General features: G+C 34.1%; 1 protein-coding gene across 1 annotated transcript; it reads left to right on the top strand.

Annotated features, from left to right (window-relative positions):
• The first annotated feature begins 10,641 nt into the window (after positions 1-10,641).
• LOC134699138 (uncharacterized) lies at positions 10,642-13,272 on the top strand. Its single transcript, XM_063560807.1, has one exon. It carries the CDS (start codon positions 10,642-10,644, stop codon positions 13,270-13,272), a length of 2,631 nt encoding a protein of 876 aa, XP_063416877.1.
• The last annotated feature ends 2,561 nt before the right edge of the window (positions 13,273-15,833 follow it).

Here is a 15,833-nt window from a genome sequence, read left to right as displayed (position 1 = left end):
AACAAGAATGTGTTATAATTTAAAAGCCCTTACCGCAATATAACTTAATTTTACTAAATATTTGCCCTTTTACACAATACAGTGTCATATTTGCCGTATAATAATAATGTCTCGGTTCATTCAATAAAAGGTGCAGTAAAACCTGAATTCAAATCCATTGTTAAACCGACGCTTATCAAAAAAAATAAACACAAAAAGCATGAAAAAATAAAGAAATGATAACTAGTGTAATATTTTGCAATCATATCTTACCTGACTTTGTTTTCCAAACTCCATATTCACTGTTGTAGTTTTGTCTGATGTATAAATTTGTTATTGTGTAAAAAATTTGATCAACAATTCCTATTTATCAATGCAACATTCTACATTTCCGCAAATAATATCGCAATGTGCATTTCAAAGGTGATGGTTAAAATCCGTTTTATATCTCTTGCTATGTTTAACAAGAGGCTCTCAAGAGCCTGAATCGCTCACCTGAATTTTTGAGTTTAATCTCTCATCAAAGATTATTTTGGCTTTTCAATTTATTTAAATGTTCTTTGAATCGTCCTATTTTCTTCAAAAGCAAAAAAAAAATCATTTTCTCCTATGTTCTATTTTAGCCATAGGAGCTATGTTTCTTGACATACAAGGAAATGAAATATAAAATTTATACTAGATATTCTGAAACCCTGAAACTCATTTAGCCTAAGTTTGGCTGAAATTGATACAGCAGTTTCAAAGGAGAAGATTTTTTAAAGTAAGTCAACATGATGAACAAATTGTGAAAAAAGTCTTTAAAGGGCAATAACTCCTTAAGAGGTTAACTGACAATTTTGGTCAAATTGACTTACTTGTAGATCTTACTTTGCTTAACATTTTTGCTATTAACAGCTTAATTGTATCTATAATAATATTCAAGATAATGACCAAAAACTGCAAAATTTCCTTTAAATTACCAATTTTAAGTGGCAGCAACCCAACAATGGGTTGTTTGATTCATCTGAAAATTTAAGAGGTGATATATATTGACCTAATAAACATTTTTACCCCTGTCAGATTTGCTCTAAATGCTTTCGTTTTTGAGATATAAGCCAAAAACTGCATTTGACCCCTATGTTCTATTTTAAGTAACGGCGGCCATGTTTTTGACGGATCAAAAATCGAAGCGCACACTTTGTGCAGGATATACTAAGGAACAATCATGCTAAGTTTCATTCAAATCCATTCAGTAGTTTCAGAGAAGAAGATTTTTTACAGTTAGCAAATATGATGAACAAATTGTGAAAAATTGTCATTAAAGGACAATAACCCCTTAAGGGTCAATTGACAATTTTGGTCATATTGACTTATTTGTAGATCTTACTTTGCTGATCATTTTTGCTGTTTACAGTTTATCTTTATCTATAATAATATTCAAGATAATGACCAAAAACTGCAAAATTTCCTTAAAATTACCAATTAAGTGGCAGCAACCCAACAATGGGTTGTTTGATTCATCTGAAAATTTCAGGGCTGATAGATCTTGATCTTATGAACATTTTTATCCCATGTCAGATTTGCTCTAAATGCTTTCGTTTTTGAGATATAAGCCAAAAACTGCATTTGACCCCTATGTTCTATTTTAAGTAACGGCGGCCATGTTTTTTGACGGATCAAAAATCGAAGCGCACACTTTGTGCAGGATATACTAAGGAACAATCATGCTAAGTTTCATTCAAATCCATTCAGTAGTTTCAGAGGAGAAGATGTTTGAAAAATTGTTAACGACGACAGACGACGACGACGACGACGACGGACGACAAGTGATGAGAAAAGCTCACATGGCCTTTTAGGCCAGGTGAGCTAAAAAGGATTTAAACGAATCCAAACCTTTTGGGTTTTTTCCAATATAAGAATACAATTTCTGTATCAATTAGTGTTGAATATCCAGTTAAAACGAGTGTTCTGAAATATCAATCAGTTCCAGCTTTGAAGAGAAAAATTATCAAAATTTGATGAACCATTGGCAATAAAAGATAAGAATAGAATCACCAGACTGAATAGCGGAAATAATAATCTTTTTTTTCTTTTTATAAGAGTTAATCAAAGGCACTTGGGTAATAATATATAACATGGCCTCCCCCCTTTTTTATATACTTTTCCTTTCTTCGTGATAAATTATTCATGTAAATATTATTGAATATTTTCACCTTTGTTACTTATATAAGATGCTCTTGCTCTATTCATACGACATTGCAATAACAATAGTCTAATATATGTTGGGACCCTTTTTTTGTGTGTGCGATTATGGAATAACTATAACTACCGTTATTGTGATACCGTATGTTTAAGAGCAAGAAAACATTAAATAAATTTAAAAAAATGTAAAAGAATATTTACGGAAACAAGATCAAATACAAAAAAGAAAAAGAAAAGTAACGCAAAAAGTCAACGTTTCAACATCTGGGGCAAACACGTGTTGTCCAACTAAACCCCATTAGAAACGGGAAAAGGTAAAAAAAAAAAAAATAACAAAAAATGCAGACTTTTCAAACGGTAGAATGGAGGATACTAAAGGGACATTCAAACTCACAATCAAAAACAAACTGACCGGCAACGCCATAGCCAAAAAAAAGAAAGAGACAAACAAACAACAGTACACAATACAATTGAGAATGGAAATGGGGAATGTGTCAAAGAGACAACAACCCGACCAAATAAAAAAACAACAGCAGAAGGTCACCAACAGGTCTTCAATGTAGCGAGAAATTCCCGCACCCGGAGGCGTCCTTCAGCTGGCCCCTAAACAAATATATACTAGTTCAGTGATAATGAACGCCATACTAATTTCCAAATTGTACACAAGAAACTAAAATTAAAATATAATACAAAACAACATCGAAAACCATAGACTGAGCAATACAACCCTGCTTAATAACTGGGGATAATCGCAGGTACTCCGGAAGAAAAAGCATAATGATATCCTGCTCCATATGTGGCACCCGTCGTGTTGCTCATGTCAGTACAAATTCGGCGGTATGTCTATTTCGGTAGTTGTCTTTCGTGAAAAAGGGGACAGCATTGTAGTTACGACAATGGAACTCATCCGTCGTCATCTGTGAAACCGATATTCCATAGCAATCAACCAACTAGCGATGGGCTTTTGGTGTCCGTAAAATTATCCACTGGGAAATCTTGGTGTAATAGCTTATTTCTAAGAAGCAATCCTCTATCAATGGAATCTTGTTAGGAAACACAAGCTAGGGAATATAGCAATAACTGTTGGATGTTGCTACATTGTCAATTTCTAGATGAAAGTCAACTTGAGATATGAGGCCGATTTAACTGTACCTGTTGTATCCTTTACCCTAAGCGCTATGGGATAGATGCGTTCAACATAGTCACACAATGTTGTATTGTTTAATAAGAGAATCAATGGTGATTGCTAAAAATTAGCCGCATCAGCACGGACAACAAGTGGGCGGAACATCTGATCATCTTCTATATTGCGGATAATGAAGTTATAGGATATTGCTAATTTCTTTTCTTTCTAAATAGATAACTTTACAACAACTCCAACAGACTTTTAATCAAATTGCTAATAATAAAAATATGTCAAACCAATTTTATGAAAAAATATGTCAAACCAATTTTATGAAAAAATATGTCAAACCAATTTTATGAAAAAATATGTCAAACCAATTTTATAAAAAAATATGTCAAACCAATTTTATGAAAAAATATGTCAAACCAATTTTATGAAAAAATATGTCAAACCAATTTTATGAAAAAATATGTCAAACCAATTTTATAATAATTTCAACAGAAAATAAAACAGATATATCAACAAATCTGCAAATTAGAAAAAGGACAAAAAAAAAATCGATCAGTTTCATATGTCGCAGAGGTGTTTAATAATGCCATAACTGACAGCAAGGATTTGTATGATCTTGAATGGTACCGTATGCAAATTTGCAGTGGCGGATCCAGAAATTTTCAGCTCGAAATTTTCATAAGTGGGGGCACATTGATTACCTAAGCTGAGTGGGCCCGCCCCGATCATGATTCAGTATATAATCAACAAAACTTACCAAGAAAGGGGACCGCTGCCTCTCAGCCTCTGTAATACTGTGCTGACAGGAACATTGCATATGGTACTTTAACCATTTTATAAGTAGTCTCAGATTGAACATAGGAATATTCATTCTATACTCAAAATAAGTTTAATGAATATAGAAGTTAAAAAAAAAAGATTCTTGGAAAAATAAATATGATAAAAAAAAGAAATTTAAACTAGAGGCTCTAAAGAGCCTGTATCGCTCACCTGGATTTACTAATGCTTTGGAAATAATGTAAAATATGGTTAAAATCATAATGCATAGCACAAGATATCATTAGATACTGTAAAAATATCTAAGATAATAGCAACAAACTGCAAAATTTCAATAAAATTACTAACTGCTTGTCGGATTTGTCTGAAAATTTCAGGGCAGATATATCTAAATCTGAGGATCATTTTTGTCACCAGTCAGATTTTGCCCTCAATGCTTCAGTTTCAGAGATGTAAACCAAACACTGCATTTTACCCTATGTAATATTTTTAGCCATGTCTGCTAGCTTGGCTCGCGGGCAGGGTAATCCTACACATTTTTAAAACTAAATACTCTTATGATGATTGTGGACAAGTTTGGTTTCATTTGTCTTAATAGTTTCAGAGGAGATGATTTTTGTAAAAGATTACAAAAATAGTATAAAAATTGGTAAAATTGACTATAAAGGGCAATAACTCCTGAAGGGGTCAACTGACCATTTTGGTCATTTGATTTATTTGTAGATCCTACTTTGCTGAACATTATTGCTGTTTACAGTTTATCTCTATCTATAATAAATTCAAGAAAATTACCAAAAACAGCAAAATTTCCATAAAATTACCAATTAAGGGGTAGCAACCCCAAAACCGGTTGTCTAATTCATCTGAAAATTTCAGGGTAGATAGATCTTAATTTGATAAACAATTTTGACCACTTCAGACTTGCTATTAATGCTTTAGTTTCAGAGATATAAGCTAAAATCTACATTTTACCCGTATGTTCTATTTTTAGCCTAATGGTGGCCATCTTGGTTGAATGGCCGGGTAGACGAACACATTTTTTAAACTACAATATATAATATATATATATATAAACGCCCAAAAAGTGTACATAACAACACCAATAACATAAAAAGGAACTATAAATGTAATTATTTATAAATATTTCGGATAACAGATATCCTTCATCAGTATAAATGATTGCGATGTTGAATGAATCAATTATCAGTCTACTTAGATTAAGCTGTTACAATTTTTTTTAATATATATATATATATATATATACAACTCGTCTAAACATCAACCCAACAATGTTAGATCTGTAAATTTGCTTTCGCAAATTTTTGGTTCTTCCATCGCAGGGATTCGAACCCATGCTACTGTGATATCGTGACACCAAATCGCCTGCACTGCAGCCGTCCCGATAGACCACACGACCACCTGGGCTTCACAAAAGTAAAGGTTTCGGTGGGCATGTGTTTCCTTTCCACGTCAGTTTTAATCTAGCGGCGTACTACAGTACATGATATATAAGGCATGTAGATGTTATTGTTACAGTAAAGGATCCTACAAATTGATGTAAGATACAGTCACAGAAAATAATTATATTCATAAGTACGTCTGAGTCAGTGACAACTCTACAACAGATTTATCCATCGGATCGCCATCAATGATGGTGATACATGGCTGTGTACATAATGTATATACAACTCGTCTAAACATCAACCCAACAATGTTAGATCTGTAAATTTGCTTTCGCAAATTTTTGGTTCTTCCCTCGCCGGGATTCGAACCCAATAGGCATGCTACTGTGATATCGTGACATCAAATCGCCTGCACTGCAGTCGTCCCGATAGACCACACGACCACCTGGGCTTCACAAAAGTAAAGCTTTCGGTGGGCATGTATATATATATTGGTATTGCGCATTGTTATGCGTTTACTTTTCTACATTGGTTAGAGGTATAGGGGGAGGGTTGAGATCTCACAAACATGTTTAACCCAGCCGCATTTTTGCATCTGTCCCAAGTCAGGAGCCTTTGTTAGTCTTGTATTATTTTAATTTTAGTTTCTTTTGTACAATTTGGAAATTATCACTGAACTAGATATAGGAATATGTGGTGTGAGTGCCAATGAGACAACTTTCCATCCAAATAACAATTTGAAAAGTAAACCACTATAGGTTAAAGTACGGCCTTCAACACGGAGTAGTAACTATAGTATATATTTGTTTAGGGGCCAGCTGAAGGACGCCTCCGGTTGCTGGAATTTCTCGCTACATTGAAGACTTGTTGGTAACCTTTTGCTGTTGTTTTTTTATTTGGTCGGGTTGTTGTCTCTTTGACACATTCCCCATTTCCATTCTCAATTTTATGTTCTGGTAGATCTTACTTTGCTGAACATTATTGCTGTTCACAGTTTACCTCTATCTATAATATTTTTCAAGATAATAACCAAAAAAAACGGCAAAATTTCCTTACAATTACCAATTTAGGGGAAGCAACCCAACAACGGTTTCTTAAATTCAACTGAAAATTTCAGAGCAGATAGATCTTGACCTGACAAACAATTTTACCCGTAGCATATATTTGTTATAAATGCTTTGGTTTCAGAGATAAAAAGCCAAAATCTACATTTTACCCCTATGTTGTATTTTTAGCCATGATGGCCATCTTGGTTGGTTGGCCGCGTCACCGGACACTTTTTTTTTTTAAACTAGATACTCCAATGATGATTACCTGTAAGATCGTTGTGGGGCTCATATGGAAGGATCCTATCCTTTTTAGCCCACCATATTTTGGTACACTTTCAAAAACTGATACAATCATCAATCCTGCATGATTTGGTGCATTATTTCACACAATTAAAAAGTTATATATAAAACTATTTGTGTCCTCATCAATTTCCTAACTGATACATGACTGACTCCCAATGACGGTCTATACTAATTTTAAAGGCTTCCACAGTTTTAGATGAAATAACTTCAACTGGTAGGTTATTCCAATCATTAATAATACGTTGAGAGAAATGTCTTATGTTATATATCTGTATGTTGAATCCGTACTTTCCGGAAACGTTGTATTGTCTTAACCATGATTGTTGTGATAATTACATGTATCAGCCTCTTTTGGCGTTTGAATCCAAAGTAAAGGATCATAATATGAAAGTTCTTCTTTTTATTTGCAATATATATACTTCGTCTTTAGTCCCCCAAACCTAAGTCAGGTATATCACATGGTGGAGGAACCAAAAATCGAACAATTGGTACCTAATATTACAAAATGAACATATGAAACATTAAAATGAAGATAATTGTCAACAGTGCAAAACACGTGGTATGACTCGCAACGTTACAAAAGGGCAGAAAATTGCTGTATATTTGAATAAAACTGTTTATTTATGTATGTGAGATTTATCTCGTTACATTTGAATTTTCTATGACAAGAAGCGTCACCCATGAACCGATATGATAGTGAAGACGATCTAGCTCTTTTTCATGACACTTATTTGCCACGAAATTACGAATCTGAGGATGCCGAATTCAACGAATTACTTTCTTTAGTTCCTAAAATAAACACTCCCAATAATTCTGTTTCATTGGCAAATCAATCAGGAAGTTTCATTCGAGATTCAGATACAATAATGGAAAAATTGGCTGCTTGTCGCAAATTTGGGGGGTATCCTCACGAAAATGCGTCAGTGTTTATGAAAGAATTTACTTCATTTGCAACTCTTCACAAAATTGACCATATCGATGATCAGAGAATGATTGCCGCTTTCCACCTTAATTTAACAGGGCCTGCATTAACATGGTTTAATTCACTAGATTCGGGAAGCAAACGTACATGGAGACATTTTCTTACAATTTTTGAAGAAAAGTATATTGAGTTAGATTGGCAAAGTCCGACTGTGTTCCTTGAGAGCGAAAATTTTCAAAATATGAAATTAAGTAGGGGTCAAATTTTGGAAGATTTTTATGGACAGATAGTTGAGAAAGCTCAGATTTTGAAAAAGAAGGACCATGAAATTCTCTCTCAATTTATAAAGGGTTTACCGGAACAGCTTGCGTTTTTCGTTAGGGCTGGTACACATAAAGACAGTGTTAGTGCGTTGGCCGCAGCTAAAATGGGCGAAGCCTATGGGTATAGGAAGAATGATGAAGTTTGTGTTGCAGCTGCTAAGCCAATGATTGCTAATGATAATAATGCGGTTCAAGATTTACAAAACCAAGTTAAAGAGCTCACAAAAGCATTATCAGAATTAAAATCACAAAGTACCGATATCAAACCAGAAATGCCTCCAAAATATCAAAAACCTCGTTACAACAACCCTCGTTACAACAATAACTTTCCAAGTCAGGCAGGAAATAACCGACCAAAAACATGCTTTAATTGTCAGGCTCCTGGTCATTATCGAGCAATTTGCAACTGGAATGGTCACGGTGAAATAAGTCCAACTACGCAGTGTCAACTTTGTCAGCAATTCGGTCATGGTGCTTTTCAGTGTTACCGTCATAGTAATCCGGGAAACCAGTCGAACCCGGGGGTCATAGGGCACGCTCCCCCGGGCGTTCATCCATAGGTGCCAGAAAAAGGAGTCCGCCTCAAAGTCGTCAACGTGAAGAAATAAACTATGTTAATTATTCCACTGATACTGAAGACTGCGAATTTACTGATGAAAATTTAACTAGTTTCAAATCTCAATTTATTCATATGCCCGTCAAGGTCAATCACATATCTGTCGCTGCACTTGTAGACTCTGGAAGTTCAATAAACATTATTTCTAAAAGTTTTTATGATTCTTTGCCTGACACTTGTAAAACGTCAATATGTTCAGTATCAGAGAAAATAGTTTTGGCGAATAACCAGTCCGTTAATATTGTTGGCAAATGTACCGTCAAAATACAAGTGCCACAGGGCAAGCATTGGATACATACATATATTCTAACTCAATCTTCACATCCATTGATTCTTGGTACAAGTTACTTAATTTCAAAGAAAATTGTATTGGATTTTAGTAGTTTATCTGTCTCAAATAAAACAGCGAAAATAAAATTACAAAAGCATGTTACTGTAGATCCAAATTCTGAACTTTTGATATGGGGTAAAGTGGCCAACTTTATTCTACAGGGACAAACAGGAATGTGTCAGAATAGTTCTCATTTGTTGAAAAGCGGACTTCTTATTTCAAAAGCCGTTGTTACTGTAAATAGTCATAAAACTGTTCCGATCAAGTTATTAAATCCTACTAATGACCAAATATTTATCTCACGTGGAGACATTATTGCTAGTTTTGAACCGTTCACGGAGGATTACATGTTAATCAATGCAGATGAAAAAGACAAACACTTTGTTCAAAATGTACAATTAGATAAAAGTAGTCATACTTCAGGTGAAGAAACTGAGTCAAAGTTTTTGTCAAACTTTGAATTGCCGAAAAATTTATCAACCGATGAGCAGCGGCAAATATCACAATTTTTAATTGAATATAAAGATTTGTTTGTTACGGATGAAAATCCCAGGTTAGGATATACAGAACTTGTTAAACATAATATTTGCTTAAAACCAGACTTTAAACCAAAGCATCAGCAACCTTATAGATTGTCACCGGACAAGAAAAATGTACTACGTGATCACTTGGATGAATTACTGAAACAGGGCATTATTTCACCGGTTCAAGAAACGGAAGATATACCGATTACTAGTCCGATAGTTCTTGTATCTAAAAGAACGAGACCTCAATCTAAAAACACTTCAATGAATAAATCTACAAGTTTGTCTCAGTTCAGATTTTGTTGTGATTTTAGGTACTTAAATAGTCAATGTCAAGACTTCCGGTATTCAATACCAGATTTACAAGACTTAACCGAATCTTTTTCTGACCGAAAACCAGTTTTTCTTACATCAATAGATTTGAGCTCTGGATTTTTCCAATTACCTATTTCAATGGAAAGTCAACGATATACTGCGTTTAACACTTGTTTTGGATCTTATAAATTTCTCCGTTTACCAATGGGTTTAAGTTCCGCTCCAGCGTCCATGCAGCTATTAATGGACAAAGTTTTAAAGGGCTTGACATTTCGATCTTGTTTATGTTACTTGGACGATATACTGATAGTTTCTGAAACATTTGAGGATCATATTGGTGACTTAAATGAAGTTTTTAATCGTCTTGCCACTGCCGGATTAAAGCTCGGACCTAAGAAATGTTCATTCGCACAAAGTTCTTGCGTTTTTCTTGGACATCTGATATCAAAAGATGGAATTCAACCTCCCGCCGATCGTGTTAGTGCAGTACTAGATATGCCATCGCCAACATCGGTTAAAGATTTACGGCGAGCCATTGGACTTTTTAACTGGTTTCGAAAGTACATACAAAACTTTAGTGCAGAAGTTGACCCAATGACCAAGTTACTGAAAAAATCTGTAAAATTTAAATGGGGAATCGAACAGGAACAGGCTTTTAAGAAAGTTAAAACATTACTAGCAAACTCACCAGTTCTTGCGTTTCCGAAGTACGACCTGCCGTTTTACCTTGCAGTTGACACATCGTGTAAAGGAATAGGATATATGTTATATCAATAACACCCAATGGATGATTCTAGTGAAGAATTGCGTGTTATTCGTTTTGGTTCAAAGTCTCTAAGTAAATGGCAGAGGTCTTATGGTCCCACAAAATTGGAGCTTCTTGGTATGGTAACAGCAATATTAGACTGTTCAATGTATTTAAGGGGACAGAAATTCGTAGTTGAATGTGATCACCAAGCACTTAAGCCACTTTTTCAAAAACAGTTAAAAGGAGCAATCTATGAAAGGTGGATCGCCATATTACAGCAGTTTAATTTTGAATTGAGATATAAACCGGGTAAAGACATGCAAGTCGCCGACGCTCTGTCCCGTGCGCCTAACAAATCGTCAACAACAGGTTTTGAAAGTCCGGACCAGCTTGATCCATATTTTCCCTATCACACTGAAAATGTCGGAAATATTATTACACCGAATGGCATGCCTTTTACAAACTTATTGTGTAGTGACAAATCAAGTGACACCGACGAGCTACAGCTTAATAATATTGATATTTTGCAAAATTTGTTTAGTAGGTCAGTCAGTGAATCTTTCAAACAAACAGACTTTGAATATGATGGCGATACCGAGGAAAATGATGATTGTGTTAAACGCAAATTTACTAAGAAACGAATTCGCACGAATCAACCCATATCGATAGTCGAAAAACCGATGGCGTCTGACATTTCCGACTCAACTGCAAAAGTTTCCGAAAAAGAACATTCTGTTCAATCTTACGATAAAGGTGAAACAAGTGATGAAAACCTTATGATGAACAATTCAAGCGAAGCAAGTCAATTTATTACAAATAAGGTCGAAACGAGCCAATCTGCATTAAGCTCATCAAATATCTCTGAAAGTGATAGCATAGTATCGACAACTGTAGACAATTCGTCAGATGTTAATTTTATTTCCGATGAGCAAACTGTCCAACAGAAAATAGAATCTATGAAAATTTTCCGAAATTGTGATTTCAGTCCGAAAAGTTTAAAACAGTTACAAGTTAATGACCCGCAATTTGGCAATATTTTCCGATATTTAGAAAATGGTGATTTACCACAATCACAAAAACTAGCTCGTAAAGTTCTACTTGAATCAGGAGATTTTTCTTTATTCGATGACTTGCTTTTTCACACTAGAGTCGCAAGATCTAAGCGAACACAACAATTTTGTCAGTATCAGCTTGCGTTACCTGAAATAGCCGTAAAAACAATTATTTCGCTTTACCACGATTCACCACTTGGAGGCCATGGCGGCATACAGCATACAATAGATTTGATAAGGGAACATTATTATTTTTCAAATTTAGCAGGAAAAGTGTCCGACTTCATAAAATCTTGTCATGCTTGCCAGTGTCGTAAGATGACTACCAGAAAGACTAAAGCCGGCATTGTTGCTTTTCAAACTCCAATTCGTCCTTTTCAAGTTTGGGAAATTGACCTTTTTGGTCCTGTTCCAGTGTCTAAGTCAGGCAACAGTTACGTGTGTACTGCAGTCGATATGTTTAGCAAGTTTATTTTTACAGAGCCTATACCAAATTCCGACCCAATTACTGTTTCGCATGCACTTTATAAAATAATCACTCAGTTTGGTGTTTTTGATACTCTTATTAGCGATCATGGATCCGAGATGATAGGAAAATGCACGAAAGAAATATGTAGACTTTTAGATATCAAACAACAATTCACACCAAGTTTTACACATCACTGTTTGGGAACTTGCGAACGCTCACACAGAACCTTAGCAGAGCGAATTACACCGTATTTGTTGAACAATACAAATTGGGAGGATTTTATTCCAAGCATCGTCTTTTCTATGAACAATTCCGTAAATGAAGGAACAAAATATTCACCATTTGAGATTATCTATGGACAAAGACCATCATTTCCCTTATCGTGTGTATCAAAAACCGCATTTTCAGAAATTCCCAAAGATTATCACAATTATATTCGAGAGTTTGCTGACAAACTTGAATTCATTCGAAAACAAGTGCGTGAAAATTCAGAAAAATCTAAAATATCAATGATTGAAAGGGCTAATCAGAAAGCTCATAATTTGTCCCTAGAAAAAGGGGATTATGTGTACTTAGGAAAAGACCCAAGAGGAGCTGGTCAGAAATTTAAGCTAAAACATGCAGGACCGTATTTCATTCATCAAATAGACAGTCCTCATCTTTATTCGTTAATGGACCCAAATACAAACAAAATTATTACAAAAGTGCATATAAACCGTTTAAAACCAGCGTATATTCGTGTACCAAATCCATGTGAATATTTTATGGATCGTGTTATAAACAAACAAGATACCGTGGATACTGCGTCAACAAGTCATGATAATTTGATTAGTGAACAATCTAGCACAAATAACGAAATTCAAGAAGTGACAAATCTCCGGAGATCAACAAGACAGAGACAAAAACCTATTCGATTCAGAGACGATTATTTTGTAACATCAGGCAATGAAACAAGCTCTGTGTCAGACGGGACATTATTAAAAGTGAAAAGATTTTTAGCAAAGAAAAATCACGATGGAAATACTCGCTACCTTGCGCATTTAATAGGGGAACCGGCGCAAAACGCAATTTGGATCGAAGACAATCAGTTAGGACCAAAGGCGCGTGCCTTATTGAAGTCGAGACCACCTCCGATTATTCCGTAAACGCATGTCTGTGAGATTTATCTCGTGACAACGCAATCAGAAGGCTGAATAAGACATATTTTGCTGTGAGATTTATCTCATGCATATCGAAAGTTACAGAACAAGATACAATTTACTTGAACTGTTTTGAAGATACATTTTATTGATACATTTTATGATTAGTACATGAAGTAATATCATTTATTGCAAACATATGTTAAAGATGTTGTTTTTTTTTGTCACAGAACTGTTATTTTTTTTAAGTATTTCAACTATTTGAATATAACGACATACAAAGTTTTGAGAAAAGTATTGATTTTTCTTTTTAAAAGTTTCCATTTGAAAAGACTTTCATGTTTTGGCTCACTTGAGACAGTAGATTGTTTTATTGCTAAAAAGATTTAAATGAATCAGTTAATTTTTTTTTAAATACACTGAGTGTGAAAATACCGTCAAAGTTCACTGTGTTGAATGATTTTTGTTTTTTGTTGGTCCACCTGTAAATATGTTGATTAGATTAGATAGGCAAGCTATTTTATTGGATTTATTGTTGTATTTTTTAAGTAGTTGAGTTGCTAATGGTTAGTTTTATGGTATACCTCAATATGTGAAATATTTTGAACAGTCAAAGAGGTAGTAGTTAATGTTTTGAAATGAAGTACTGCGATACTTAAATTTACTTGTTAGTAAAGATTGATGAAGAATTGATTTGGTATGATAACGAACATTTTGTATGACTGATTTGATGGAAATCCTAGCATTTATAAATTTTCAATCTGTCTGTGCACAGTAAGAAAAGGAAATCTGATTTGTGTGTTAGTGGTGCATTAGAGATGACTCAGAAATAAACCCTGGTTGATAGTCTTGTTCTGCTGAAATTTATTTGTTTCACTTTATTGTTTATTTTATCGAGAGAATCTGTGTATGATAGGGATGGTACCATGAAAGTCGGCGCAATAGTAGATATTTTTTTCCCTATAGTGTAACCTATAAATTTTATTCATTATAAGGTGTATCTAACCATTAGCAGGAGTAGGGACTCCACTGAATCTAATCTCGTACTGTATATCAATCACTTTTTAGCAAGCACACTAAAATTCAGTAAATGATAATATGCTGTATTTTATAAGATTTCGCCGCATCATATTTATGTTGAAGTTAAAGAGTAACTAGCATTTGGTCATATGTATTTGTATTTACATGTCTGTGAAACATGAGAAATTAATAGACGATGAAGTTTAAAGGTGCCTGTTATTTTGTATGTTGTATTGTTGTATATAACTGAAAAAAATTTTGAATCTTTTTCTTTTTGGAGTACGAATTCAACATTTTTCGAAAAATATGGGAATTTTTTCATTTTTGGGCGGGGATGTTATATATCTGTATGTTGAATCCGTACTTTCCGGAAACGTTGTATTGTCTTAACCATGATTGTTGTGATAATTACATGTATCAGCCTCTTTTGGCGTTTGAATCCAAAGTAAAGGATCATAATATGAAAGTTCTTCTTTTTATTTGCAATATATATACTTCGTCTTTAGTCCCCCAAACCTAAGTCAGGTATATCACACTTAATCGAAAAGAAGTGTTACATCTAGGTTTTGCTAATTTCCAATTATGCCCACGGGTATTAGTACTGATGACAGTAAAAAATCTTTCATAAGATGTATCTTCGATTCCTTTTAATATTTTGAACGCTTGAATCATATCACCTCTTCGCCTTCTGTGAGTTAGGGAGGGTAGTTTAAGTACTTTTAATCTGTCTTCATAGCTTAAATGTCGTATATCAGGAATTTATTTAGTTGCTCTCATCTGCACTTTTTCTACAGCATTAAGGGCATACGATACAGTTTTGAACCTGTATTTACAAGTTGATGAAAATTTGCATATAGGCTATTTTTTACCTGATTAAATCAAATATGTAATAAAAATTATACCTTCATGTGCTACTTTTTGAGTAAAATGAGGTCGAAATTTTGTATATTTGCTCAAAATTCAAATTTGTGTCCATATTTTCTTTTTCGAAAGAAAGACATAACTTTTTTGTTTTAAAAGATAAACACAAATTGTTTTTTGTTAAATAATCGGTAATTTCTGTATTTTATAAGTATCATTACAAATTATGCAATTTTTATTCAGAAAAAACTCATACTTAACAAATGTTCATGAATAGAGGAAAATACGTCATTTTTTGCTGCATGTTTATCAAAATTAAAAAAAAATGCGCTATTTACAGTTTTATAAAATTTGGGTCACATAATCTCCTTGCAAAATGAAACAAATTGCTGTTTTAAAACATAGGGGTCCATGAACTCGTTTTCAAATTAAATCAGTTTGAATGATAAAAATCAGTCGAAAAATGCATCTTTTCCTGATATGTCATAGCAGAGACATATAATACAATTGTATTATATGTCTCTGGTCATAGTTTGACGTCGCGAAAATAACATTTTACGTCAGCAACGTCATTACCTCCCCCTGTAACTGTATCGTATGCCCTTGATATCTTTCTTTAAATGCGGATACCATATTGTATTTCCATATTCCACATGTGGTCGTACCAACGCAACGTATAGTCTTAA

The sequence above is a fragment of the Mytilus trossulus genome, chromosome 1 (genome assembly GCF_036588685.1).
Source record: "Mytilus trossulus isolate FHL-02 chromosome 1, PNRI_Mtr1.1.1.hap1, whole genome shotgun sequence".
NCBI classification, from domain to species: domain Eukaryota; kingdom Metazoa; phylum Mollusca; class Bivalvia; order Mytilida; family Mytilidae; genus Mytilus; species Mytilus trossulus.
This window is presented reverse-complemented; position numbering and strand designations above follow the sequence as displayed.